At 35.4% G+C, this 27955-nt stretch overlaps 2 protein-coding genes across 2 annotated transcripts; both read right to left on the bottom strand.

The window, feature by feature from the left end:
• Positions 1 to 20112: 20112 nt before the first annotated feature.
• LOC128197394 (proline-rich receptor-like protein kinase PERK9) lies at positions 20113 to 20880 on the bottom strand. Its single transcript, XM_052879101.1, has one exon. The coding sequence runs from the start codon at positions 20878 to 20880 to the stop codon at positions 20113 to 20115; it is 768 nt and encodes a 255-aa protein (XP_052735061.1).
• Positions 20881 to 21857: 977 nt separating this feature from the next.
• On the bottom strand, positions 21858 to 27577 carry LOC108320003 (L-ascorbate oxidase). Its single transcript, XM_017551342.2, has 5 exons — positions 27186 to 27577; positions 26981 to 27073; positions 25897 to 26109; positions 24783 to 24977; positions 21858 to 22918 (listed from the first exon to the last, which is right to left on the bottom strand). The coding sequence occupies exons 1-5, from the start codon at positions 27456 to 27458 to the stop codon at positions 21959 to 21961; spliced, it is 1734 nt and encodes a 577-aa protein (XP_017406831.1). The 5' UTR covers positions 27459 to 27577; the 3' UTR covers positions 21858 to 21958.
• Between the last annotated feature and the right edge of the window lie 378 nt (positions 27578 to 27955).

The following is a 27955-nucleotide window of genomic DNA, read 5'->3' as shown; positions in this document are numbered from 1 at the left end:
TGTCGAGTTGTTTTCGTGGTTATATTAATATTTGCAAATACAGCGTCCAACTTTTTTGAATGGTATCTCGTAGAAATTTGGGCTCATTTATATATATATATATATATATATATATATATATATATATATATATATATATATATATATATATATATATATATATATATATATATATATATATATATATATATATATATATTAAATGGGTTAATGTTATTATATTTTATTAGCAAATTATAAAGCGATGTAAGTGAATGTGGCTATAAGCATATATGTTATTAAAAGTTTGTGTAAAAACTAATAATAATTTAATTTATTAAAGGAATCAAATTATAATTATTCAAACTTAGTAAAATAAACTCTGAGAAATTATATTAAGAAATCATGTCCATTTATGAGCACGCTTATTATTCATATTTATTTTTCTCTATCTCCATCAGAGAAGAAAGCTCTGAAACCATGATTCATTAATCCCAAGGGTCAATCCTCCAGGTACCTTCTACTTTTCTATTCTAGTAAGAAAATGGAAACGGCTCAAGTTAAGGGTTTAATGCTTATTAATTATTGAGGTATGAATTTCATAAATCTAACACCATCATTGAGTTCTGCTTATACTCAGTTTTCTTTTATTCAAAAAAGAAATACTTAGAACATATTATATATTTATATATATATATATATATATATATATATATATATATATATATATATAAAGAGCGGTGTAAGGAAGTCATTGATAAATATTTATGACTATATTTTGAAAAAAAAATCTCTATATTTTTAAGACAAAAATTAAGAAGAAAAACAATTAAAATAAAGATAATTTGTCATGAATTAAAATTAATTTGATCATATTTTACTTAAGTTTATTCAATTTATTTTTAATATTTTTTTTTTCAATTTGGTCAAATTTTGTCATTTTGTTGTATTGTTTAAATAATTAATGGATAGTGAATGATTTTGTCACCTGATAATGATTTTTGGGTCGATAGGGTTAATGCTTTTTTATTTATATATTCGTTATTTTTTTTTTAAATTAGTCTTATTTTTAAATACAATAATTTTATCTCTTTAAATTGCTAAATTTATATAAATTTTATATTAATATTTTTATTAAAAGTGATATTTTTATTAAATATTTTTTGTTTAGAATTACAGTTGGTTTAAAATTAAATGAAAATTTTAAGAATGAAGACTAATTCCATTTATTTAAAATTTTAAGAGATTAAAAATCACATAAAGTAATAGTTTTACTCTCCACTTTTAACCCCTTAAAACTTTAAAAATCCTGTGTTATTTTTAACCTCTTAAAATTTTAAACAATATGGTACTACTTTCCACCTTTCAAATTTTTATTCTAATTTTAAATAATCTAAATTAAAAATATTTAATAAAAATATGAAGTTTAATATGGTACCATATCATGGTCATGGTACATAAAAAAGCATCAAGAAGATAAAGCCATGGACCAATGTCTTCACTTGCCTAAAGTGAATTTGTCGCCCTTCAAAGGAGAAGAAGATCCTTGTATATTTTTAGATTGGATAGTCAAAGTAGAACAAATATTTTATTTGTATAGTGTAGATGGTTTTTTGCGTGTAAAGTTAGCTACATTAGCTTTAGAAGGATACACCATGCAATGACTAACTAGGATGAACATTACCACCATGGGCTCACACGCGAGCTCGTGGGAACATTTCAAGGACTTGTTGTTCCAGCGATTCGTACCTTCACCCTACCTTAGGGACCTCTTGGTTAAGCTCCAACGGCTTACCCAAGGTAGTCGAAGTGTGGAGGAGTATGCTCGAGAACTCGAAGTGCTCTTACATCGTACTAACACACACGAGAGCGATCAAGCAAAAATAGCTAGATTTATAAGTGGTCTCAATAGAAACATCCAGAATGTTGTGAAACTCCATGATGATGAGATCTTAGATGTTGTGGTACATAGATTAAGAAAAGAGTCCTACCGCAACAAGTTTTCAAGCTCTTCAAAAGAAAATTTATACAAGAGCTCATCATCAAGGAAAAAAGATAAAGATGTTTCTAAGGAGACCATTCATAAATCTTGCCCTTCTACTAACCTTGCGCCTTCTTCTAAGCCTAATTCACCTACACGATCTAGTCAAATTAAATGTTTCAAGTGCTTAGGCCATGGTCATATTGCATCTGCATGCCCAAACAAGCGGGCAATATGCATTAGAGGAGAAGAGGTTATCACCGATGACTCTCCTCGTTCTTCACCTTCCACTTCTCACTCTTCTTCTTCCTCTAGGGAACATGAATACAAGGGTCCTTTAAATGGAGACCTACTAGTTATAAGACGTCTATTGGGACAAGTCCACAAGGACTTTGATACAACTCAAAGAGAAAATATTTTTCACACTAGATGTCTTATAGCTAGCAAGGTTTGCTCCATGAAAATAGATGGGGGAAGTTGCACCAATGTGGCTAGCATACGTGTAGTGGACAAACTCAAGTTGCCCACTGTCACGCATGCCAAGCCTTACAAGCTTCAATGGTTAAGTGAGGAGGGTGAAATCTTGGTCAATAAACAAGTTCATATTTCCTTTTCTATAGGAAAGTGTCAAGATGAGGTTCTTTGTGATGTTGTTCCCATGGAAGCAACTCACATCTTATTAGGTAGACCTTGGCAATTTGATAGAAATTTTTAACATAATGGTCTTACCAATAGGATGTCCTTTACTTTTCAAGGACTCAAGGTTATATTGAAACTTCTCACTTCAAAGGAAATACATGAGGACCACCTCATAATGAAGTCCAAGAAAGGTGAAGAAAAGGAGAAGGTCAAGCATAATTGTCTCATCTCTCATAAAGAGTTGCTTCAAGATAAAGAAGAGAGGAAAGAAAGAAAGGAAAGAGCAAAAGAAGAAAATGAGAGAAAAGAAAGAAAAACAAGAACTTGTGAGCGAAATGGAGAAGGAACGAGTCCTAGATACAAAGGAAGTGCTACTGAAGGCACCTTCCACTCCCATCATTCTAAAGGAATCAATCCTTCTACTTTTCTCCAATTATTAAGCTTTCTCCCTTTCCTAAACTCTTTTTGTAAAAATATTCCACCTCTCTCATCTCTTATTTCCACTTCATCACACACCATTTCCAAACCACATCTTGAGTTAATGTTTTTTTTTTTACCCTTAACTCAAGACAAAAATAAACATTTTTCTAAAGAAGGATTACTAGTTTTCATTAAGCAAATAATTCCAATTCTAAAGAAGCCTTCTTTTAACATTCTTTGTTTATATACATTGTTTGGAAAACATCAATTCATTCACAAAATGTTTCATGCTTTTTGCAGGTTAACATTTGATCTAGGAGGAGTTCATTTGGATTATAAAAGAAATAAGTCATTAATATCTCTTTTTTGCAGCTTTGTCAAGATTTGAGGTTGAATCCTCTCCAACCTGGGGGGATGATGTGATCATATATAGGGAAAAGGATGACAAGAAGCATAAAAAGAGTATAATAGGTTTCTTTGCGTGTATTTGCCTCTTTTGTCTTCTTTTTTTTATTTTGGTTGTAGAGAAGTTTATAAACTCTTCTTTTCTTTAAAGAAAAAACAATGTGGGACTTCACATAGTTTGGACTTAAAAGAAAAGAAGAATAAATAAGTTTTCTCCTTTTGTTGCTTGTAGTGCAAGTAAACATGCATAATTTATAGTTTTTGATTTCTATACTTGTTAGGAAGCTTATAAACCCTTTAGGAATGGAAGAATTAAGAGATGTGGGACTAAGAAGCACTTGAGGATGCTGCTGGTCAGACTTGGAAGCATTCCAAGTCCCACATCCCTTAAAACTCTCCACTTAATTCATCCTTAAGGCTATATTCGCAACCTAGGGGTCTAATTTGTACACACCTTTGAATTGAATGAATTTTAAGAGTGATTTGTATTATTGCTTATCTTCTTTTGAGATAGAAATAATTCTCTAAGTCATATTTTGGATCTTATCTTGTGCAAAGCAAGTGGTGGTCCAACATTGGCACTCATCTTGGATCATTTCAAGTGGCGTGTCCTCAAGTTCATAAGTTCTCTCATCCTTATCTCTTCCATTTTAAATCTTTTCAATTTCCATTTCTTAATTGTCATTAGGCTAGTTTTATCCAATCATGCTATTCCTTATCAAGAAATCATAAAGATTTCAAAAAGATCATTATAAAGGGTTAATTCAATTCACCCCCCTCTTGGCTTGAGATATAAGGCCTTTCTTTTCTTACACTTTATTTTCGTGTTATTGAAGACATCGTCATCTATTCCAAGGATCGGGAGGAACATGTTGAACACCTACTAATGGCATGGGAGATGTTGAGGGAGCACTTGTTGTTTGGTAAGTTGTCCAAGTGTGAGTTCTGGTTGGAGGAAGTCTAGTTCTTGGGACATGTAATTTTGCTTAGGGGGTCTTAGTAAATCCAGCAAAGGTTGAGGTTGTGTTGAAATGGGAGCGACCGACGACTGTGACTGAAGTGAGAAGCTTCGTCAAGTTGGCAGGTTATTATGGAAAGTTTGTTGAAGGGTGCTCCATAATAGTAGGTTTGTTGATGTAGTTGACTCATAAGGACCAACCATTTGTTTGGACGGACAAATGTGAGGCGAGTTTAGAGGAGATGAAGAAGAGCTTGACATCTGCTCTAGTCTTGGTGATCCCAAACATTGAGTAAGTTTTTGAAGTGTAATGTGATGCATCATATCAAGGACTCGGATGTGTGTTGATGAGGAGGCAAGTGGCGTACGCATATCATCAGTTGAAGGTGCATGAGAAGAATTATTCGATGCATGATATGGAGTTGGCTACGGTGGTGTTTGCTTTGAAGACATGGAGACATTATCTATAATTTGCACATTTTCAGGTTTTCAGTGTTCATAAGAGTCTGAAGTATTTGTTTGATCATAAATATTTGAATATGCGTAAGAGGAGATGGATGAAGTATCTGAAGGACTACAAATTCCAGTTGCAATACCATCCGAGTAAGGCAAATGTTGTTGTTGATGCATTGAGTAGAAAGAAAGTTCATATGGCTGCTTTGATGGTAAAGGAGTTAAAGTTGATCGAGAAGTTACGAGATATGAACTTGGGTGTGCATATGAAAAAAGGTCATATATGGTGTAGTTAGTTAGTTATCACGAGTTACTTCTTGAAGCAGATAAAGGCAGAAATGATGGACCGAGAGTTGCAACACATAGGTGGACTATTGGGTACTGACCAAACACTAGTGCAGTTAAGGGAAACGACAACGATTATTTTGGCTCATAGGCACTAATTCCTGAACTGAGGCATATACAAGCGAGGCAAAAAGTCTACCCCTTTTTGCCTCGGTTGTGAACAGAGGTAGTATTGTGGACTCTACTGCCTCGGTTAGGACCTGAACCGAGGCAGTAGAGTGTTTTTTTTTCTTTTGCACGAGCCTTTCTTTGCCACATCTTCCCTCTCTCGACCACTCCCATTGTAATTCACCTCCCCTTCCTCCGCCTCATACTCAAACCTCAACCCCATCACCTCATTGTCAACACCATGCATAGCAGTCCCAAAATCCCCATCCCCAGAAACGTCCTTCCAACTCCACTGCCAAGGGTACGCCACAGGATCGCGCACGCTCGAGTCTGCATCTTTGCCAGTGAACCGTCCGCGACAAAGAAGACGATGCCAGATTCGCTAAAAAACACTTCCACTCCCTTCGATTTATCTTTCGCCAACTCGATAGCGATGGAGATTACGAAAACGACATCATACTCGATCCACCTACCACATCATTGAGAAATCTCCTCGACGAAATTAAAGCAACCCTAACTCGCCATTTTGAGGGCTGATATCCTTCCTTACTCTGTCGTCAACAGATTCTCATTCGCATTCTCTTTCTCTTCCTCATACTCAATCTGATCCCTCTTCGTGTATCTCCGATCAATTCAAACATTGCTCCTTTTCTCCGAACAAAGAACCGCAATTGGATGAGGCTACCGTTCCCAATCGCTCTAATTCGGCTTCGTCGGGATCTGATTCAGAAGGAGATCGTAGTCATAACAACACGATGTTGGAATCACATAAGAGGTCTTGGCCATTGCGATGAACATCGCTATGGATCCCGAGAGGTGGTTGGGTTTTCCTATCATTTGGGTACCATGTCGCTTGAATCCTCCAACATGTAGAAGTCGGACCTGTTCATCACCATGGCGCCAATGTTCACCACGCCATGGAACCTCCCCGACGGTTGTCGGAGCTGAAAGGTGCTGTCTGGGGCTGTTCGTGGAGAGGAAGGCACTGTCTAGGGGTGTTCGTGGAGAGGAAGGAGAGTTCGTGTAAAGAGGAAGAAGAAAATTGTTTGTATGAAAAGTCTGAGTTGTAGAGGGTTATACGCTTCAGTTCCCCTGCATAACCGAGGTAATAGCCCATTTTCAAAAAGTTTGTCAGATGAAAAGTCTAACTTGTAGAAAAGATAGTAGATTTCTATAGGGTTATATGTCTCGATTATCCTATAATCGAGGTAATAACCCTCTTACGCTTCAGTTCCCCCTCAACCGAGGCATATAAGTTCGCAATAACTACGAAAATGCCACCGCATTTTGATATGCTTCGGTTTTCTTGAAATCGAAGCATATAAAGCGCATTAAAATCCTCTTTTTTTACTAGTGAGACCAAGGATTCTATTCTAAGTGATGATTGTATTATATGGTTCAAGAGTAGAGTGTGTGTTCCAACTAGAGGTGTCAATTTGACCCATGACCCCAGGGCTAGCCCTAACCCACTCTTGAAAAAGCCCCCTCTTAAGAAGCCCCTCAAATGGGGGCTAAAAAAAAGTCCCAACCCCCAAAGCCCCCTCTCAAGGGGGTTAGGGTCAGGGTTAAGGTGGGTTTAGCCCACTAAATTTTTTTTGAAAACTAAACTTCAACATTCTTAATAGTAACTATTAAAAGTACTAAATTTTATATTCATGTAATTGATTTCTTATTTCAAATTATTAAATAAAACTAATTAATTATACTATAATAGAATATTTAATATTCAAAATAACCACTTTTTTAAATAATTAAAAACAATTGCAAACCACACACTTAATTTTATACAACTAAATAGTATTACAAATTTATTTTACTGAAATATTATAAAAATGCTTTATTTTGTTGTCAATTTTAATAAAATTATGTCTTATGTTGCAGACACCAATTATTAGAAAATTATATATAATTAGTAATATCAAAATAACCCCAAAGAGAGATAATAACATATTAATTTGATTTAATATTTGCACTGTTTTTACAGTTCTTAAAAAGAATCACTGTTTTGTTTCTTCAACTTCTAAAATATCACTCAATATGCTTTTAATTATTTAAAATTAAAAATAATTCAAAAATTTATTATCTAAATTTTTTTGATCAAAAATAGTATTAATATTTTATGTGTAAATTAAACTTATGTTTTATTTTGTTTTTTTCTCTCTGATAATCTTTTCTCAAAATCACCATAAGATATATTATAAAAAGAAAGTTAATTTCTTAAAAATTTATAAAAAAAATGAAAATTTTAAATAGACCTAAAGTACTAAAGAATGACAAATGTTATAGCGTTTCAATTCTTTAACTAACACATTAAATAATTTATTTTTAACTTTCAATTAGAACACATAACATAAATGTATGTTTATGTTTATGTTTATATATATATGTTTATGACATTTAAAATGTAAACATTTTGAGTGAGTAGTACGACGATATTGAATTTTATGGGCGAATACAACTTCAGTCTGCACAAGGTTTATGAGTTTTTTCTTTTTATTTATTATTTTTGTTATGAACATGATTTGTTGAGTATAAAATGAAAAAGAAAATCATTTATATTTAATTTCTTTTTCAATAACTTTCTAAGAAAAGAAAGAAGCCTATTTTTTTTTAAATTAAGAGTTTCAATTAGAGAAAATCTTCTCTTAAATTTCAATTAGGATAATTTTAGATAAAAAGTTAATTTCTTACTTATAACTTAAAATAAAGTGAAATTAAATATTTAAATTTCAAATTTATAAAATGATCCTTTAATTATATACTTAGAGAATCTAACTCAATAAATATTGTCATTTTGCTTTTGCTTCTTCATTTTAGAACTCTCCTCTTATAAAAATTTCAATTTATTTTCTATAGTAACTATTTTTGTAACAAATTAGGAGTTAATTATATTTTTTCATGTATTCAAAATGAACATTTTTTCTAAAAAAAATGCCCATGGGTTGGCCCTGGCCCACAGGGCTTTTGAAGATATTTTAGCCCCGTGGGCTTTTTCTACGAGGGGCTTTTTGGCCCTGTGGATTTTTTTGGCCCCAACCCACGTGGGTTAGGGCCAAACCATGTAAGGAGGGCCAAATTGACAGCTCTAGTTCCAACGAAAGCAGAATTGAGAAAAATTATTCTAGATGAAGGTCATAAGAGTCGTCTTAGTATACACTTTGGTATGGCCAAGATGTACAAAGATTTGAAAAATTCGTTTTGGTAGAGTGGAATGAAGAGCGATGTGGCTGTGTTTGTATCATCTTGTTTGGTAAGTCAGAAGACAAAAGTGGAACACCAAAGACCAGAAGAAATGTTTCAATAATTAGAGGTGAGAAAAGTGAAATAATATATAGATGAATTTCGTAACTCACCTACCAAAATCATTCAAGGATCATAATTTCATTTAGGTAATTATTGACAGATTGAGAAAATGTTTTAACTTGTTTTATATTAGAAATAAAATACGGTTTGTTTTTTTAAGACTAAAAGCAAGCTACTTATATTTAAGATAAATATAATACTTTACCTAAATAAAATTGTACTCTTTTCTTAACCATAGGACGAGGAAACCTTATGATTAATAATTATACAAATGAAACTGACAATAATTAAACAAAAAGCAGCCGCCATGGACAAAAGCACTTCATAAAAAGTTTATTTGTATAATTGAAACTAAATCAATTATCAGATGTCTTTGATAAAAGAAAAAGAAAATAATTCTACAATTTATCTTGAGTTGGGATGCATACAACAAAGTCCCCAAATAGACTCGTTTGATTATTTTCTAGGTTTGACCAGCCGCCGCATAAGGGAAACCATAACCTATGTGCTGGTTTTGGTGTTATAGGTTTCAAAATTAATCAACACGTCTGTCGATCAAGTGCTTTGCATATTTAACATGTGAATTTATAACCATCATTTCTCACCATGAAAAAGTTACTACCTTGTTGATTGAAGTTTTAACTCTACATAATAACCGTTTTATTAAATTTTTTTTATAACTACTTTTGTGATCTTCCCTTTTATTGCTAATAGTGTGGTTTCTTACATCATAAACTTTATTTTATTTTTTACGTTAAGGAGACTCAAATTATTAAAACAAAATTTAAATTTATCTATTATTTAACTAACTACGTCAATAGTGCATTTCATTTGGTTTAGATACAATATATTACAATTTATTTAAACAAAAATTAAATAAGTAGTAGATCATATTTTTTTTTCTCTTAAAAGGTAAAAGAAAATATATTTGTAAACTAATACAATCAATGTATGATGCATACTGTATTTCTTTTTAAAGTCTAATCAATTCTTCAATTTAATTCTGTAAAACTTCAAACGTTTGAATAAACCCACTAGTACAGCGAGGGGCTTTTACCGCGGTTATTTTTCACTATACGTCGCGGTTTACGAACCGCGGCATATGCAGCCGCGGTAGTAAGTCAGAGACTTTAGGCCGCGGTTATGACCGCGGTATATCGGTTGTGGAATATGCCGCAGTTGTTTACGGAACCGCTGTCTAAATCAGTTTTTTTTTTTAAAAAAATAAAATTTATACACTATATGCCGCGGTTCAACCGCGACATAAGACTCTAGCATATGCCGCGGTTAGTGTTAAAACCGCGGCCATATGTCTCGTTTTAAAAAAAAACGAAACACTATATGTCGCGGTTGTGGTTAGAACCGCGGCATATTCCCCTGCACTATAAAAATAATATTTTTTGACAACTTTTGATATTATGTAATAAAACACTAATAGTAAATTAATTTTGTAATATATGCTGTCAGAATAGCTTTCAATAGTTATCATTGTGGTTACCACTGATTTAAATAAAAAACAAGAAACAGAAATAGATACAAGTAAAAGGAGAGAAGAAAAGGATAAAATAACTGTTACACACGCTTTAATCGGGTATGACTAATTTGACTGATGTTCATGGGCTATATCATATTCACACGTTTTTGACATTTTGTTTTACCATGTTCGTGATTGCTTTTATTAGCTCTTTATATAGGTTATACATGACCGAGATCATGCTATATAACCATATCTTTTTGTTCTTGCCAGGATTTTGGACTGTGAATCTTTAGACAACTTACTAGATTCCAGTAATGGCGTGAATGTTTTTTATAACTGGAATTAAAACTTTCATTGTTCAAAAACGGAAAAGATTTACATGTAAAAAACTCTTGGACGCTTAAATTATTTAGAGAATTTTAAATTTTTATAAGTAAAAAGAAATTATGAAAAATATGTATGTATTTTTTTATGAAATATTATGTATAGTTGTAAGATTTCTAAATCTTCTTAGTTTTGTTCACTAGTAAAAAAAAGTCTTCTAACTCGGCTAATACGTCTCGGTTTAGACAAACTCGAAACATTTAAGTTTATAGGCCTCGGTTCAACAGGAATCGAGGCATAATAGCTATATTATCTCGGTTAGAAATCACCCGAAACGTATAATTTGTGTATAGGCATCGGTTAGAGGAAGGAATCGAGGCCGTATAAACGTATTACTTCGGTTAACGTATAACCGAGTCAGTATTACTTCATTGCTTTCATTGCTTCCAGTTCGCGAGACATTTCCATTCTCGCACAAAAGCCTCTCCTGAAACCCTATTTTCGGCCTCTGCTAGGGTTCATCATCACTGATCCAGTTTTCTCCATTTTTGGCCGTTTAAACCACTGATTTCTTTCATTCCTACCGGTTGAATGCATCCTGCCTTTGAACTCACCGATTGAAACTTCGATTAACACCATTTTTATCGTTCTCACACCTTCTCCTTCGTTTTTGACCGAACAAAACACCTTCTCGTTCCATTTCACCAATTCAATCGGTGAATCCTTCTCTTTCCTCCGTTACAGCAGCTTGTGCTCTGGCGAGGATGACGATGGTGACCGGCGTCAAAAGCAGAGGGGAGGCGCGATGGTAGAGACGAGTACCGCGACGGCGATGATGGGAGGCTCGCCGATCGAAGGCGTTTGGCGAGCAGAGAAGTAGGTTCCACGGTGCGAAGAGAAGAGTTAAACAGAGTTCCTTGATTTAGGGTTTGACGACGCGATTTGGAGTTTGGGGGAAACTTTTTGATTTAGGGTTGATGACGGCGGTGCTCTATGGTGCGAAGGAGAGGGAGAGATTGGTGGAGTCGCAGTGGTTCGGTGCGAAGGAGAGAGAGAGATTGGGGGAAATATTACAGGTTGTGTGAAGGAGAGAGAGAGCTTTCGCGGTGGTTTTGTGGTGGTCCGGTAAAGGTGGTCCGATGAATGGAGTGTTGAAGATTGGTGGAGTCGCGGCGACATCCTGGTTCTCTGGTGGTTCAGTGGTGGTCCGACAACGATGGTGGTTCGGTGGAGTCGCGGCATCCTACTTCAGGTTTGATAGTTAATCAGTGAATGAGAAATATTTTGTTTCTTCACCCGTGAATGAGGAATATTTTGTTTCTTGGTGAACAGAAAGGAGTTGGCAAGGAGACATTGAGAAGGTCTGTGGAATGGGGCCAGTAAGAGAATTCCAACTCAAGTTTGCAAATGACCAAATTCTTTGGAATGCTTCCCGTTATTTTGTTTGCCGAAAGATCTAAGACATTGAGACAAACTAGGAATTTCAAAGATGAAGGAATGGTTCCTTCCAGCACATTGTTATGCAAGTCAAGCAATTCTAGATGAGCACATTTTCCTATCTAAGAGGGAATATCTCCACTGAGTTGATTATTTGATAACTCAAGGAAGCTCAAGAATTTAATATTTGATAAATTGTTCTGCCACAGCAACACCCTCCTCAGGTTTTGCATGGAGCCCAATTCATAAGGAATGTTTCCAGAAAGCTGGTTTTCATACAGAAACAAATCCTCCAAGGCTGAGCAGTTCTGAATCTCTGGTGGGATATGACCTGAGAGATGCATCGTGTAGACTGAAAGTGTGTTCATATTTTTAAGCTCTCCTATAATAGCTTAATTCTTGATTGCTGGAATTTCTGCTTGGGAGAAACTGCCTCGGTTCAATAGGACCCGAGGCGAAACATTCTTCCAGAAAAAATATAAAAAAGTTTGTACGGCTTCGGTTATTGGTGAACCGAGGCAAAATCTTATTTTTTTTTTTAACTCGGTTCTGACCGAGGCATAAAGTTTATCCCTTTTTACCTCGCCTGTATATGCCTCGGTTGCAGAACCGGTGCCTATAAGCGAAAGGAACCGGTGCCATTTCCCTTGACTGCACTAGTGGTTGTAAAAACAGAAAATATCTAGAAAATATAAGATAATGTCAAAAAATATAACATCTTATCATTTATATATTAAATTTAAATGAATAACAATAATGTAACATTATGTAACATTTTAGGTGGTTAACCATATATTCTATATATTATGTTGATATATGATATTAAAAATATTATAACATAATCAAACTATTGAGATATAGTCATATTTTGTTAGTATATGATAATTGTACTAACAAATATCTTTTAGAATATTATATAATCACTTTTAGGTCAATAATGCTAAATGTGCCTTGTTGGGTCATGCTACTTAGTATATTTGTTGGGCTACGTACGTATATAAGTCTTCCAAGCTCGAAAGTTTGATTAGCGTAAAGGGAATGCTCATTGCGATTGTAATTGGTCATTTGGCCTAGTTGCAGCTGACTTTATGTTTGCAGGTGGAGTGGTCGTTTTGCCGGATTGTGGTTGTCTTTTGACTTTGCAGGTGGATCGTTTAACTTTTGGTTTCCGGTAGACACACTTGACTAGCTATCATTTAACTCTACCAAGTTAAACGTCAAAGTTTCACCCACTCTTGGTTTCCACTAGACACACCTATGAAGCTACCGTTTAACTCCTCAAAGTTAAACGTAAAGTGTTTTAATTCTCTTCAGAATTTACAATAAAATGATTGGTTACAAGTCCTTAGACGATAACTCTCACTTAGTGTTTTCTCTCTTCTCTTTTCTCAATATAATAAGCTTATATATCAATGATGTTCTCTCGATGATGTTCACGTATGTTGTTTCTTTCTATATGTTATTCTCTTAACTCTCTTTTCTTAGATATTTTCTTGAGTTTGTGAGCTTTAATGAGCTTTTCTCTCGATGATGTTCACGTATGTTGTTTCTTTCTATATGTTATTCTCTTAACTCTCTTTTCTAATCATCTTTTATTTAAAGGCTTCTCCAAAAGATATCCGTTAGATAGAGCTTTTTCCTTGATCCTTGAGTCTTCTCAGTCTTGTCGTATCAAGCAGTCGTTGGTTAAAGTCAACTAGTCAAAGAAAACTTTCTTATCCAGTACTTTGACAAAAGTATGTAGTACTATTTATCTAGCATGACTTTTGATGGATAAAACATTCCGTGAATGTCTTCATTGTTCCTAACGTCCACTTATGATTTATATAGGATGGAGTATGTAGATGCATGTAATAGGCAATCTGCCCAAAGTGGAGTAGATATGCATGCAACATATATGTCTTTTTTCTTATCACTTTTGTTGTTTTTAAACGTTGAACATTTAATGACATTTAATGTTTGTTCAAAACCACAAACTGCTTTTTCTGTTTTCTACCGTTTAGGTAGGAATTTATCATTTAAGCTTCACACTAAGATACCAAACAATTGATTGAAAACAGTTTAGATTTTTCTCTGTTCTATTTAGCACATGCATTTCGCAGGGTGTTTTCTATCACAAGTTTTTGGAACGTCATTTGAGACATTTCAGCGTGCTTTTCAAAAAACATTGTCTTGACACTTTAACCTACTTAACCATATTGAGAGTTGTTTGATTATCGTCTAGCACTTTATAACACACGCATTCATTGACGCTTTAACTTGGGAATCGTTTAGTGGTGTGCCATGTTTATACATATGTGTTTTTCTAAGACTTTGGCTAAATTATTTGTGTTTCTTAGAGTATTTTCATGCATCACTTATATTCCAGCTATTTTGTTATTCTAGTGATAACATTGTCATATGCTCATTTCATTTAATGTTGTTTGTTAAACTTCAAAACATATGAGAGCATTTAGAACATTCGGTCTTATAGGCGACGTTGTCTTAACAAGAAAATTCTATAAAGTCTATTAAATTGAATTGTATTGTAAACACATCCTCTCTATGAGAGTAATCATCTAAGACTTGTAAGCAATCTGATTGATAGCATATTCTGAAGAGACTGCAAACACTTGCTGATTAACTCGGTTGAGTTAAGCGCTAGCTAGGTAGTGTATCAGGTTGATACAAGGATTGTCTAGTGGAAATCAGGAGGGGGTGAAACTCAACTAGATAGCGTATTAGGAAGATATGAGTATTGTCTATGTATATTAGGAGTGGTGAAGAGTACTGCAGAACCAAGAGTGAGTGATACTCGATTCTAGTCAAAGTAACAAGCAGATTGACTAGGTGTAACCAAGAATGGTGCAAATACTCAATTGTATTTTTTTTAAGATTATAGTGAAATCTTCTAAGAGGTCTTAGAGGAGAATTTGACATAACTTAGTTAAGTGAACCAATATAAAATAATTGTGTGTTTATTATTTTAGCTTTGCAAGACATTTTACTTATAAACTCTACAGGTGCTGATTAACATAATCCTTTATAAAAGCTCTTGTAACTAAACACTATTTGCTTAAGAGTTGTTTTCTTAAAACACTGCAAAAACTTTGCTAAAAGACTTGAAAAACATTTTATCCCTAAATTTGTAGTTTAAACAGTACTTTACAAATCAAGCATCTGACAACTTGTGTAGACTGTTTAATCCTTAACAAATTTGTTAAACGACCTTTTGACAAAAAAGTTTTCCACAATACTATTCAACCGTCTTCTAATGTTTTTCAATTATTTCAAAATACCATGTGTATTTATCGGATTTCTAGGTCTTATGAGGTTTGTTGTAAAAAGGTATAATATCAAGAAAATATCAAATAATATCAACAAATATAACAATTTACTATATATATGATAATTAGCGAGATAATAATAATAATATGATTCCTTATCAAATATACCATATATTCTGTAGATATATGATATCAAGGAATATCATAACATAATCAAACTACTAATATTTTATCACATATATTATTAATATACACTAGTGCAGTCAAGGGAAACAACAACGGTTATTTTCGCTCATAGACACCGGTTCCTGAACCGAGGCACATACAGATGAGGTAAAAAGGGTAGGCTTTTTGCCTCGGTTCATAACCGAGGCAAAAAGGGGTAGGTTTTCGCCTCGGTTCCTTATGAACTGGGGCAGTATCTAGGACTCTACTGCCTCGGTTGGGACCTGAACCGAGGCAGTAGAGTGTTTTTGTAACATCCCAAAATATATAGTATAAACTATATAAATAGTAGTCAACATCATAATATTATAGAACAGTTAAAGACTTGCAGATAAGGAGTTAATCTTACAGTCATCCAAAAATGGCTATAAAATTTAAAACTTTATCTATAATAGAGTATTTGAAAACTATACAAAACAACTAGAAGATCCTAACTAAACTAAACAACAACGTCATCACCCTCCAAGGCCTACTCAACAGGAACCTCATCTACCTCTGCTCACATCCAAATGGATGATCATTGAAAAAGAAAACACCACACGAGCAACATACAAACACAAGTAGAAGGATGAGCTAGATAAACAAAGATCATACAATTAAGATAACATATAACATGCAAAGTTCAATCAAACACAGAATACTAAATCATACATCCTACCATGTTAAATTCTAGACTTGACTCGTCTGGACTTAGAATAATTGCCGAGCTATGGCGGGTTATGCACTCGTGGTGGCCTCTACTGCTTTGCAAAGCCATTGCCAATGGGTTTCACCCTGCCACCCCCACGAGGTTAGTCTGTTCTGGGCCTTAGGGCATACTGGAAGCCCTCAAGATTAAGACCTCCTGCTACTCCTCACCACATGGTTCAATCCTCTCTACTTGAGAATGAAAGACCATTGGAGTTTCAAAAAAACTCCCAAGACTGAGCTCCCTATAATTATTCTAAACAACCTGGAATCTCACTAAGAGATTCTATACTGATCTTACATTCATCCCCTTGAATGACATACTTTTACTTGTAATTTCAATCATAATCATACATATTTATATACTGCCATACACCTTAAACATACTTCACAAGATATATCAACATTTAATAGAATTTCATCCCATATAATAGCAAAAGAGAGAAATCTGTTTACCACTATTCGCTCTACGCTCCCAATTCGCAAGGCGAGACCAGAAGTCACTCGCATAGCAATTTGTCTCACTATGCAAATTAACTCGCAAAGGTACCAGACCTCAACCTCTCGCATAGCGGACCCAGGTCGTTATGCGAGAACCCCAAACAAAGACCAACCTTCCCAAACCATTCGCTATGCTATCCTCTTCGCCATTCGAATAAAATTAGAAATAACTCCAGACACAACCAGGCGCATAGCGCCTTGATTCGTCATGCGAATCACTAGATAGAGAGCAACCCACTCCAACCATTCGCGCAACGCCCAAACTCGCTATGCGAATATACAAACAGAGAGCAACCTCTCACGTCATTCGCACAATGCACCAACTCGCTGTGCGAATACCCTTGGCAGAGAGCACCTTGTCATAGCGACTCGCTATGCGAAAATACTCGCACAACGAGTCTGCATAATCTGCAGAACGTAATTCTACAGATTTATGCAACTCAAACACCAATTACCTATTCTAACTATTTTCCTCAACTTCTAACACTCCTAGATTGTATTATACACCTAATTAGACTTGTCTAAGTGATTCTAAACATGCCTACCACCAATCTAAGGAGATTATGAACCAATTCCCACTCTAAACCATTCAATTTCACAACTTAGAGAGCCAAAATCAATTCTACCACTTTGCACAAGGTTTTGACCATTTAAAATACATACACAAGTCTCAAATGACTTACCTATACTACCTAAATAGTCCAAATGAGCCCCTAACCTCTAATTCTCAATTTCACCACCTCACTTCCTCTAAAATGACCTAAAACCACCACCAATTCACTGAACTTTCTCTCTAATAGCTACTATAACATAACACAAACCTCTAACTTACTCAATTACAGTTACACCGTACATCTAATCAATTCAAAAACAACATTTCAAAATTTCCTCAATAAACATTTCAGATAATACATATTTAAACTACACAAGAACAATGTTTCAGCTCAAACAACAATAAAATGCAGAGTTCATTACACACAGCTATCAAACTACCAATTTAAACATAAATCTAACTCCCCTTACCTTAGAGATTCACAGCCCAGCTCGCCGGATCACCTCTACAGTACCTTGCATCGTAAGGAAACTCAATAGGACCCTACAAATCACTAATTGGTGATCAAGAACAGCTCATAGAGCTAGAATTGGATAGAGAGTGAACAAAAAAACACACAAAACACATGCAACCAGTAGAGATTGCATGGTCTAGGTTCAAGACAACGGAGAAAAAAGAGAAGAACAACTTACCCGCTGGAATCGAGAAATTGATCAGTCAATTATGAAGCCCTCTACACTGTAAACGTCTGGGCACCTCCTGATCGTCAATCCAACAACTCAGTGAGGAGAAAAGCTAGAGAGAAGGCAGAGAACGAGTAGAGAACGGAGGTTTTAGAGAGATGAAGTGATTTAGATAATGAACTAAGCTTTAGTAAGTTATATCTATATCAAACGATTATTTTAAAATTAAGAAGCTCGTCTCATTATTTTAATCCACTTATCTACTCTATTACTCTATTTTCCAACTTCTTACAGTTTTTCATTTTATTTTTTTTACGTTTGGTTTCGCCAACTTTTCTGCCTCTTGCGAGACTGATCGGTTTCTGCATCCACCGTCTATGTTGTTTTTTCTGCGTCCACTGATCGGTTGTGAGAAGCTTGATAACAAGGTGCCCACAAATCTTTAACACTCCAAGTCTACCAAAACAGAGCTGCCAACACCGGCGAACTTGACACCCATGACCACCACATCAGTGCCTCCCTTGCCACCACTCGCGCAACCAGAGAACAACCTAAAATCCGATAACGAACGGGAAACCCCAATTTAAGAGCCGAAACCCATATCCCAACTATCAAAATCACAGAAACCCTACATCTCAAATCATGGAAGAAATCAGATCATCAGAACAAAAACACCCAAAATTTAAGAACAACCTAAACCCCAAATCGTAGAATGAGCACCACCAAAATCGCAAAATCATTGTGCTGAGAAGCAACATAGGAAAAGAGAAAGGGAGTCTCCCCTCTGCACCGTGAATCAGGACGACGAACGTCCTTGCACAGTCCCCGCGACCTCGCCGCACCATCGCTTTGTGATCGTTGCGCCTTCACGAGCCACCACCAGCGCCGCTGCGAGCCACCACGAATGTCGTCTATCGCCTTCTCTCATTGTGCGGGGAAGCAGCAAAGGAAAAGAGAAAGGGAGCCTCCCCTTTGCGCCGCGAATCAGGACCGCCAACGTCCTCGCACAGTCACCGCGACCTCACCACACCATCGCTCCATGATCGTCACGACTCCACGAGCCACCACCAGCGCCGCTGCGAGCCACCACGAACATCGCCTGTCGCCTTCTCTCACTGTACGGCGAAGCAAAAAAGGAAAAGAGAAAGGGAACCTTCCCTTTGCGGTGAAGAGAAATGACATAAGCTTGTGCGGGATGAGAGATAAAGAGAGAAAAGTATTCGCTATTTCAGGGTATATGCCTCGGGTCCCAACTTAACCGAGGTCATATTGTGCATATGTCTCGGGTCCCACTAAACCGAGGCAGTAGATCAGGGTTCAAAAAGTTGTCAGACCAAAAGTCAAATCTACAGGAATTTTTCAAGGTGTTAGGCACTGATTGGAATTCTAACTGAGGTCATATGGTGTATATGCCTCGGTTCCCCTTAAACCGAGACAGAAAAGTTCGATTAAACTACGAAACTGTTACCGCGTTCTAATAGACTTCGATTGCTCCTAAACCAAAGCCTATTGTGCGAGTTTAAATTTTGTTTTACTAGTGATATGAATATATAAACCAAAAAGAAGATTTTAGAATATCTTTTTGGTCACCTCATGTTAGTAAAACTGAGCTCCCCATGATTGCTTTTTTTATGAGTGTGTTTTTAAGATTTTATGAATGAAGGACCCTTGTTGGTCATGGTTGATGTTTTCCACAACTTGTAATGTGAAGTTTGGTAATGAATCAATGGTGTGTGCGAAAAAGGTCAAACCTTGGTGATACTAACCTCGACGGTGTTTGCGAAAAAACCCAAACCTTGGAAGAAATACTGCCAACCACAATGGGAGACAAAAGCCAAAGACTTACACAACCACGGAAATGCCGCCAACGACAATGCATGCCAAAATCAACAAAATTCTGGAACGGGTGATATATACCGCCAACGAGGCCACGGTCACACCATCGAAAAAAGGGGACCAAATGACCCAAGTGACCAAATGACCCAAGAAACAAAGTAAGAAGAGTTGAACTCAAACTCAAAAGGGAGAGACACTAGTAAAAAATGGGGTTTTAAAAGCGCCGTATACATCTCTGTTTTACTGAAACCGAAGTGTATAATAATGCGGTGGCAATTTCGTAGTTTAAGGAAAAATATATGCCTCGGTTGACCAAAACCCGATGTATAAAGCGGCTACTGCCTCGGTTTTGAGAACACCCGAGGCAGAAAACCTCAAACATTTAATAAAACGGTGGCAATTTCGTAATTTTAGGAAAAATACATGCCTCAGTTGTACAATAACCGATGCCTAATAGTCCTAGTGCCTCGGTTATGAAAATACTCGAGTTGATAAGTTGATATTTCTGCACTCCTTCCAAAATTCTGCACTACTAAACCCTAAACGTTTCATTCCTACCCATCCCATTTCCTCTCCACTGCAATTGTCCTCCTCCTCCAATCATCACAAGTCCCTTGAGGCCGCGGCAACCCAATCTCCTTTGAGGACGCGGGTTGAGCGAGAGCGGTGAGCCACTCGTCGTCGCCGCTGCGGTTGAGTGAGAGCGAGAGCGAGAGCGAGCGAGAGCGAGCGAGAGCGAGAGGAGCGAGAGCGGTGAGTGAGAGCGAGAGCGAGAGCGGTGAGCGAGAGCGAGACCGAGAGTGAGAGCGAGACCGAGAGCGAGAGCGAGACGGGCGTCGAGGAAGGAGGGCGAATCCACTAGAGGCGCGACCTGGGAGGCTTGGGCTGTTGAATGGGAGGAGGCGTTGAGATTTGGTCGTGCGCAGGTTCTGCTGGGCATGCGACTGTTGTGGGTTTGGGTTATGAGGTTGGGCTTGTGGCTGGGGTGGGGGCTGGGGCTGTGGCGATGGCGGTGGCTGGGGCTTGACGGTGGCGGTGGCGGTGGCTGGGTCTGTGACGGTGGCGGTGGCTGAGGGTGAGGATGATCAAAGGTGGGTTTTTTAATGATGGGTTTGGAGATCTTTTGGTAGGAAGGACGCGTTGGAGGAGCAAACGAAGGGGAAGAATCGTCACCACCAGGATCGTCACCACCACTAGGAGCAAACGAAGGGGAAGGACGCGTTGGAGGTGCGTTTTGCGAGTAGGAGTGTTGGTCGCCATGGATCACCACCACCAGGATCGTCACCACCACCAGGATCATCACCACCAGATCCTCATCCCCATTTTTATTACTTTCTGCATTGGGGTTCTATGAAATTAGGTTTCTGAAATTGGGAAATCTTGGGTAATTTCGGGTTGGAATTTTCTGGTTGCATAAATGTTTCAGGTTCCAAGTTTCCAAGTTGAGATTTTCTGGTTGCGTATTGGGTAATTTTGAAGGTTTGCACATGGCTTCCACTGTATCACATAACCAACTATGAATCGCGTTCGAAATCTGAAAAATAAAAAACACACAACTGCCTCGGTTAGCGTTCGAAATCTGAAAAAAAAAATACGTAACTGCCTCGGTTATTTAACAACCGAGGCATAATCCTGTCTCATTTTATTTCGGTTTGTGACTCGAGGCATAAAGCCTGTCTTATTTTACCTCGCTCGTATATGCATCGGTTTCACAACCGATGCCTATAAACAAAATTAACCGGTGTCTATTTATCTTATTGTACTAGTGAGAGAAACAACATTTCAATGGTAGACAGAGAGTGAAGAAAAACAAGGAATGAAGAAGACCGAAACCGTGGAGAGAGATAGATGCTTCAATGGTGGAGAGAGATGGAAGCTTCAATGGTGGAGAGAGAATTGAGAAAACCAATCTGCGAAAAAAAGTGAATCTGAAAAAGAAAACTGACAAAAAGAGTTTCTATCCAAATTCTTTCCAAAATTGTTCTTCTAAACAAATTCCACCTTTTTAAAAAAACTTTTAAAACTAACTAACGAAACAACGCCACGTGACGTTATAAAAAAGTTGGCAAAATATAGTTGTTAAAGAAACATTTTCTTTAACATATTTATTGGGCCGATCGTAAAAATAAATTTTTCTAAAATAAATTTTTCTTTGAATATGTGTGCATGTAAAATGTGTACATTTTATATAAGTGGTGTTTTAAATTTATACGGAATGATATAAAATGTCTACCAAACCAAACATTATTCATGCCAATATTTTAATAAACCTGAACATGTTGAATTAAAACATTTCATTAATTTATCATTCAAATAAACATTTTGCAACACATTTGATATAACGTTTAAGCACAAGTAGTGTGACTCATTGACTAGTTTCAGTAGCGTCCATTTTCTACTAGTTTCTTCCCGGTAAGCCCACAAGTTAATGCTTCCCTTGGAATTTTTCCAACTTTGTGAACAGCCTCAGCAAAAATCACACCCATTCCCATGTGCAAATGTGGTTCAATGTGGCAATGGAAAGCCCAAACTCCTGGATTATCTGCCTTAAACCTCAATGCAGTCCATCCATATGGGAATATTACAGCAGTGTTCCTCAATGGTGCATGTGTCAAGTTGAATTTCTTCTCATCACCTTGTTTGAATTTGCCTTCTCCATATCCCAAAACCCAAAAGTCATGCCCATGCAAGTGCCAAGGGTGAATTTCACTACCATTTCCACTCAATTGGTTTGCATTTTGCAGTATCACATCAACAACCTCACCAAGGTTGAACTTGTACACCCCATTGCCAACGGTTGAGTTAGGGTTCACAGGAGGGTTGAAAATGTCATACTCTTGAGGGTAGGTCACAGGTGGAGGTGTTTGATCAAAAGCATCGTTTAGTTTGAACTTGATGGAACCCAAGTAAGGGGTAGCTGGCAATGTTAGGGACACATTGTTAATGGACCATTTGGTGAACCCGTGAACACGATTTTGGGTGTTGAGAAGGAAAATTGTACGATCAGAACGTTGTGGAGGTTGTGGAGTTCCCATCTTGGCTATGATTTTCTTAGTGAATGCTTTGCTACGTTCAAAATCATTCCAAAGGGGTGTGACGGGTGGTGGAGAAGTTGGAAAAACTGAAGCAGAAATTGTCTTGTAGTTTAGAATGGTTAAACCTTGTGGGGTGTTAGGTTTTCTTCCTCTAACTCCAATCGAAAGCCAATAGTTTTCCTTTGGATCTTGATCTGTGTGAAGGAGCACTGAATAGCTTTCACCAGAGTAAATATCTATATCATCAACCGCAAATGGTGTCACATAGTTTCCATCAGCTTCCACCACAACAAGTTTGTGATTCTACAACATAAACAAAAGGAAAAAACAAATGTTACATGATAATGTTTGTTGATCCATGAAAATGAATCTATAGTTGTACAGTTTCTGACACACCACTTGAATAATGAAGTAAAATTGTTTGACCGATACCTAATTTGCCTAGTATATTGAGACAGGGTGAACCAAGCACACTTTCAATTTAATAATTTTATCCTGAAAAAAGTTTTATTCGAACAAAAATTTCTTAAAGTAGTTTTAACAGAGAAAAAGTAAGAAAAAAGTACGAAAAATTATTTCATATATTTTACCTTTTTATCATAAATTTTCCTGACATCACTTGGAACTATTATAAATATACAGGTACTTTTTTATTCTTTGTTTTGCTTTCATGTATTGTGTCATCACATCATTTACAATATCTATTGTTTTTTTCTTTTTAGACTTACTTTTGTTATCTCTCTTTTGAAGTAACCAATTCACGCTATAATTAAGGAAATATTAACTCTCTTTTTTCTCATCACTCGTTTCATAATATTTTATTCATTTTTTTGTCATTTCTCTCTTGTATTATCTGTTTGTACACCCTAAAATTAGAAGTGTCTATTAAAATCAGCACTCCATTATGTGAAATTAGTTAACGTATGTGATGATATTATTGAGTACCTACCCCAAATCAGTGGCCATCTCACGACGTGCAGGTCCCACAAACCAAACCCATTGAATATCACTGATATATAATTTTTCCTTTTATCCTTTTCCTAATATTTTCTAAATATTTAAAACAAATCCTTGTCTTTATCCAGAATGTTTCAGTGTTTCAGAACTCAGTGAGACCCACTCGCTCATGCATCAACGTGTAATTTCCAACACACTGCATTATTTGAAGAACAAATAATTGCCTCTATTCTGTAACACTATCTTCCTCTTTTTCTACACGTGTTATTTACCTTCAAAATTACAGTTCTGATTTGATTCCTCTGTTGTCATCACTTTTACAGTACTTTAATATAAAAAAAACTAAGATAGAACATTTTTTTAAACTAATAATACTACTTCAAATATTTGAGGATATACATAAAGTTAATCCATTTTAGAATTTGTATAATATGTCTTTTAATATATATAATTAAAATAAATAAGACTAGTGCAACTATAATTTTATTAAATTTATATATCCTTTTATGTTCTGAAGAAAGTGATAGATTTCCACGTTAACAAATCAATATTTAATTTATATGAATAATAGATAGCTGAAACTTTTTTTTCCTTTACTGTATGTTTTAATGTTTTCCACGTCTACAAATCAATTGTTTTTATATATAAAAATGATGGATCATTGAAACTTCTTTCTTTACTATTTCTTTTACATCCTTTTCCAACTCTCTCGACCCATTAGTCATGTCTTCACTAGCTTAACACCTATTTAATATATTATTTTAATGTTAGAAAATAATCAATTACTAACTGATTTGATGGAATCACTTGAGTTTCTTGAATTGGTTTCTCTTTTGTTTAAGTGGAAACTGTGGGCAATACAAAAGAAAGAAAGAATATCTCACACTAAGCACATCATACAGCTAATGGTCAATAATGCACGTACGATAATGATGCCACATTTACAAAGGCGTGCTTAAAGACACAAAAGTTGTGGGATCCAAAAAAAATCATAAATATAAAGAAAATCAAATAAAATTTTTGAAAACAAATTACAAAAGAGAACTTTTACAAATAGCTTATGTATAAATAAATGTAACTTTTTCCTTAGAAGTTTCCTATAAATGTGTGATAATTTCCTAAGGAGTATAACTGATTGTCAATAATTTATTATTCAAATTGAAATTGTTCTTATGAATTAAACAATCATATAGGGTAAAATGGAACTCACCGAAATGGCTAAGTTTAGTGAAGCTAAGGCAGTGGTGCTGGCAATTCTGATTCTGTAGGTCTTGTTAGGCTCCACATGAAGAATTTGAGGGGCACATTCTTCACCACCTTTAAATTGGCACTCTGGTAGAGTGGTGTTTATGAATTTGGCTGCAAGAGAACAATTGAATTGTCCCTTCCCATTGATCAGCAAAGTCTAAAATGGTAAAAACAAGTTAGTAAAGAGTAAGAAAAAAAAAAGGTGAAACAATATTATAATTTTAGAATATATTTTAAGTTTTTTATTAATATATATGTGTGTGTGTGTTTTAAGTTTTTTATTATAACATAGTGTGTCTAAATTGTACATAAATTTTAATTCTGACAAACATATATATTTCTACAATAAGATCAAAAGACATGAAATATTCTTAAAATAGATGCAATAAATATATAGTGGATTAAGGTTTGGAATTTTGAGAGGATGGGCAAACGTAGCAAAGATCGATGAATGTTTTAAAGTGATTTGTAAGTATGTTTGTGGTTTGTAAACTAAGGTGAGCAATTTATTTGAAATTTTAGGGTTTTATTATATAAAAACAATAAAGAAAAACTCATTTTGATAGTATCCGAAAAGACACATGCATAGTTTTCTTTTAACAGATTTAGTATAAAACACTAAAAAACGTCAAAAGTGTAATAATTTATGACAAGCATTTTGAGTTATAATTATTTATTATTTGAATATATGAATTATTGAAGTTGTTGTAGGTTGAAATATCAAAAAAGAGTATATCCTCTTCTATTCATGTTTCACTTTAATCATACAGAGGGTTAGATTAAAAAGTTGATTGTCTTGTTAGAGAAGGGTAAAAGAAAAGAAGAAAAATATGAGATTGAAGAATTTAACGATACCCTAACAGTCCAAAGACGACTTTGTTCAGATGGGCCAGAGGTGCAGCTTTTTCTAGGTTACTTTATGGAATCTGATATGATTTCTATGTTGAATTTCTACCTTTATATCTCAGATCATTATAACTTCTTTATTTGATGATCATAAAATAAAATGGTACTAATTGTAATAATAAAAAAAAGGGTCATATTAGGTTAATTTAATGAAGTTATGAATTAATTACCTGAGGTTCACCAATCCATTTGAATGGTAAGGAAGAGAGGCCAACTTCTTGTTCATGTGAGCTGGTGTGCCACCAATCACTTAGAAGAAGGTTGAACTCACCATCATAGTGAAACGGTTCGTTTTGTCCCTTTGGCAAATCGACTATCAGTGAACCATACAACCCTGCTGATCTTTGCATACCATAGTGTCCATGGTAGAAGTATGTTCCAGGCTGCACCATATAAATTAACACCACATATTCATCATTACAAACACACCCATCTTGTTCTTTGCATAAAGAACAAACCAAAGGAAAATACCACGAAACAACGACACAAACAAAAATGCCCCTCATAATGTTTCACATTATTTAAAAAAGGAAGTGGAAGATAATTTATAAAATTTCTTAACTCAGAAGTTCTTTCCATGTGAAGACCCCTACCAGAGACGAAACGAATAATACTTAAATTTGATGAGTTTAATTAATACTCTAGATTGAAAGCGATGTACATTTTTTATTATTTAAGAAACATTTGAAAAAAAAAAAGACAACATTTTGAATAATTTTAAATCTCTCTTGGGATTAAAGTTGAAAACATTTTCTCTTTTCTTTGAATCAAACAGAACTTTCGCATCAAATATAAAAAAAATGACATGGAGGGAATCAATCAACATGTATTTTTCTATATAAATGAAAATGGAAATGACAGATGCTTGATCCAAGTGGCAAGCATGATCGGATCTTCATTCCCACACAAGTTAAAAGTGATTAGAGATTCTTTAAGATATATGACTATTTCTACCTCAAAAATTCTAACGCCACTTCTAATTTTATATTTTAATTTTTTTTCCATAAAATAGCCCACCACCTTTCCTATAATTAATTTATTACTTTTGGGGGAGTTTTTCTCACCCAACTACACATTTTTTAGGTCTAAAAAAGTCAAAAACTTTACTTATTACCATATTACTCCAAGAAAATTTGAAGTGAAAACTTTCTTCACTATAAATAGTTGGCTCAACTTAACTTATATACGACTTGAAGCCTAGTCTGTGTCTCCCAAAGATTGAGAAAGAACATAAAATGGTAGAAATGTAATTACCCTGTCAACTATAAACCTGTAGTTAAAAGTTTCTCCTGGATTTATAGCACACTGTGAAATTGCAGCAGTTCCATCTGCCCAGGGAGTTCCAGCCTTCATAACCAAACAAAAAAAAAAACATCAACAATTAATAACCATTTGGAACATTATGTTTGAAATTTGCTGACATACATAAAAGATAGTGAAAAGAAAGAAAGAAAAGAACCTGTCTGATTCCATGCCAGTGAATAACAGTTCCCTCAGTGAAGAGCTTGTTGGTGAGAGCAATGTTAAGAGTGTCACCAACTTCAGCCCTGATGGTTGGCCCTGGAAACTGGCCGTTGATTCCCATCACAACGTGTTCCAAGCAATCTGGTTTTTTGATGATGTACTCCACATCAAACTTGTAGTGCCTCACCCTTCCTCCTACTGAAAACTCTATCAACCCTAACCATATGCACCAAACTATAACTGCTCTCAACCCCATTATTCTCATCATCCTAACACCAAACCTCAGCAGGGTCTCAAATACCACAAAACAACCTATCCGTCAACAGAAAGGAACTCAGACACAGATTTATGAATAAAAGAATAGGTTGTATTGCCACCATTGCCTAGATAGACACATATATATACAAACAAACACAGGGAAAAGGTACTTTGAAATTTCACATTGTGCTGTTGAGTTGTTATTTTTATTATTGTATTGATATTCAAGCACCGCGTGCAGTTTTTTTTTTTTTTAATTTATCAACTAGTTCTTCCAATAAACAATTTAACTAAATTGGTCGAAGTTGGAATGATTTTCATTATTCATTATTCCAGGTCATTTTACGCAAGAGCGAGGTGACAAAGCAATAATACAAAAGCAAGTCATGATTTTTTAACACTACAACAAAAATTTTGATATTAACAACGGTCAACATCTATAGGTAATATTTAAAATATTTTTATAAATTAAAATTATTAATGGCAGAAAAATTATCTGTAAAGTTT

Source organism: Vigna angularis, chromosome 6, assembly GCF_016808095.1.
Source record: "Vigna angularis cultivar LongXiaoDou No.4 chromosome 6, ASM1680809v1, whole genome shotgun sequence".
In the NCBI taxonomy this organism is placed as follows: Eukaryota; Viridiplantae; Streptophyta; class Magnoliopsida; order Fabales; family Fabaceae; genus Vigna; species Vigna angularis.
Note: the sequence above shows the minus strand (reverse complement) of the source record. Positions and strands in the feature narration are given on the sequence as shown.

Bases quoted from the DNA above. Each gene is read 5' to 3' on its own strand.
- LOC128197394 (XM_052879101.1), bottom strand. From the start codon at position 20,880: ATGATCCTGGTGGTGGTGACGATCCTGGTGGTGGTGATCCATGGCGAC.
- LOC108320003 (XM_017551342.2), bottom strand. From the start codon at position 27,458: ATGATGAGAATAATGGGGTTGAGAGCAGTTATAGTTTGGTGCATATGG. The intron at 26,110-26,980 runs GTAATTACATTT...TATATGGTGCAG, and splicing joins ACAGGTTTATAGTTGACAGG to CCTGGAACATACTTCTACCA. The intron at 24,978-25,896 runs GTAATTAATTCA...TTACCATTTTAG, and splicing joins AATGGATTGGTGAACCTCAG to ACTTTGCTGATCAATGGGAA.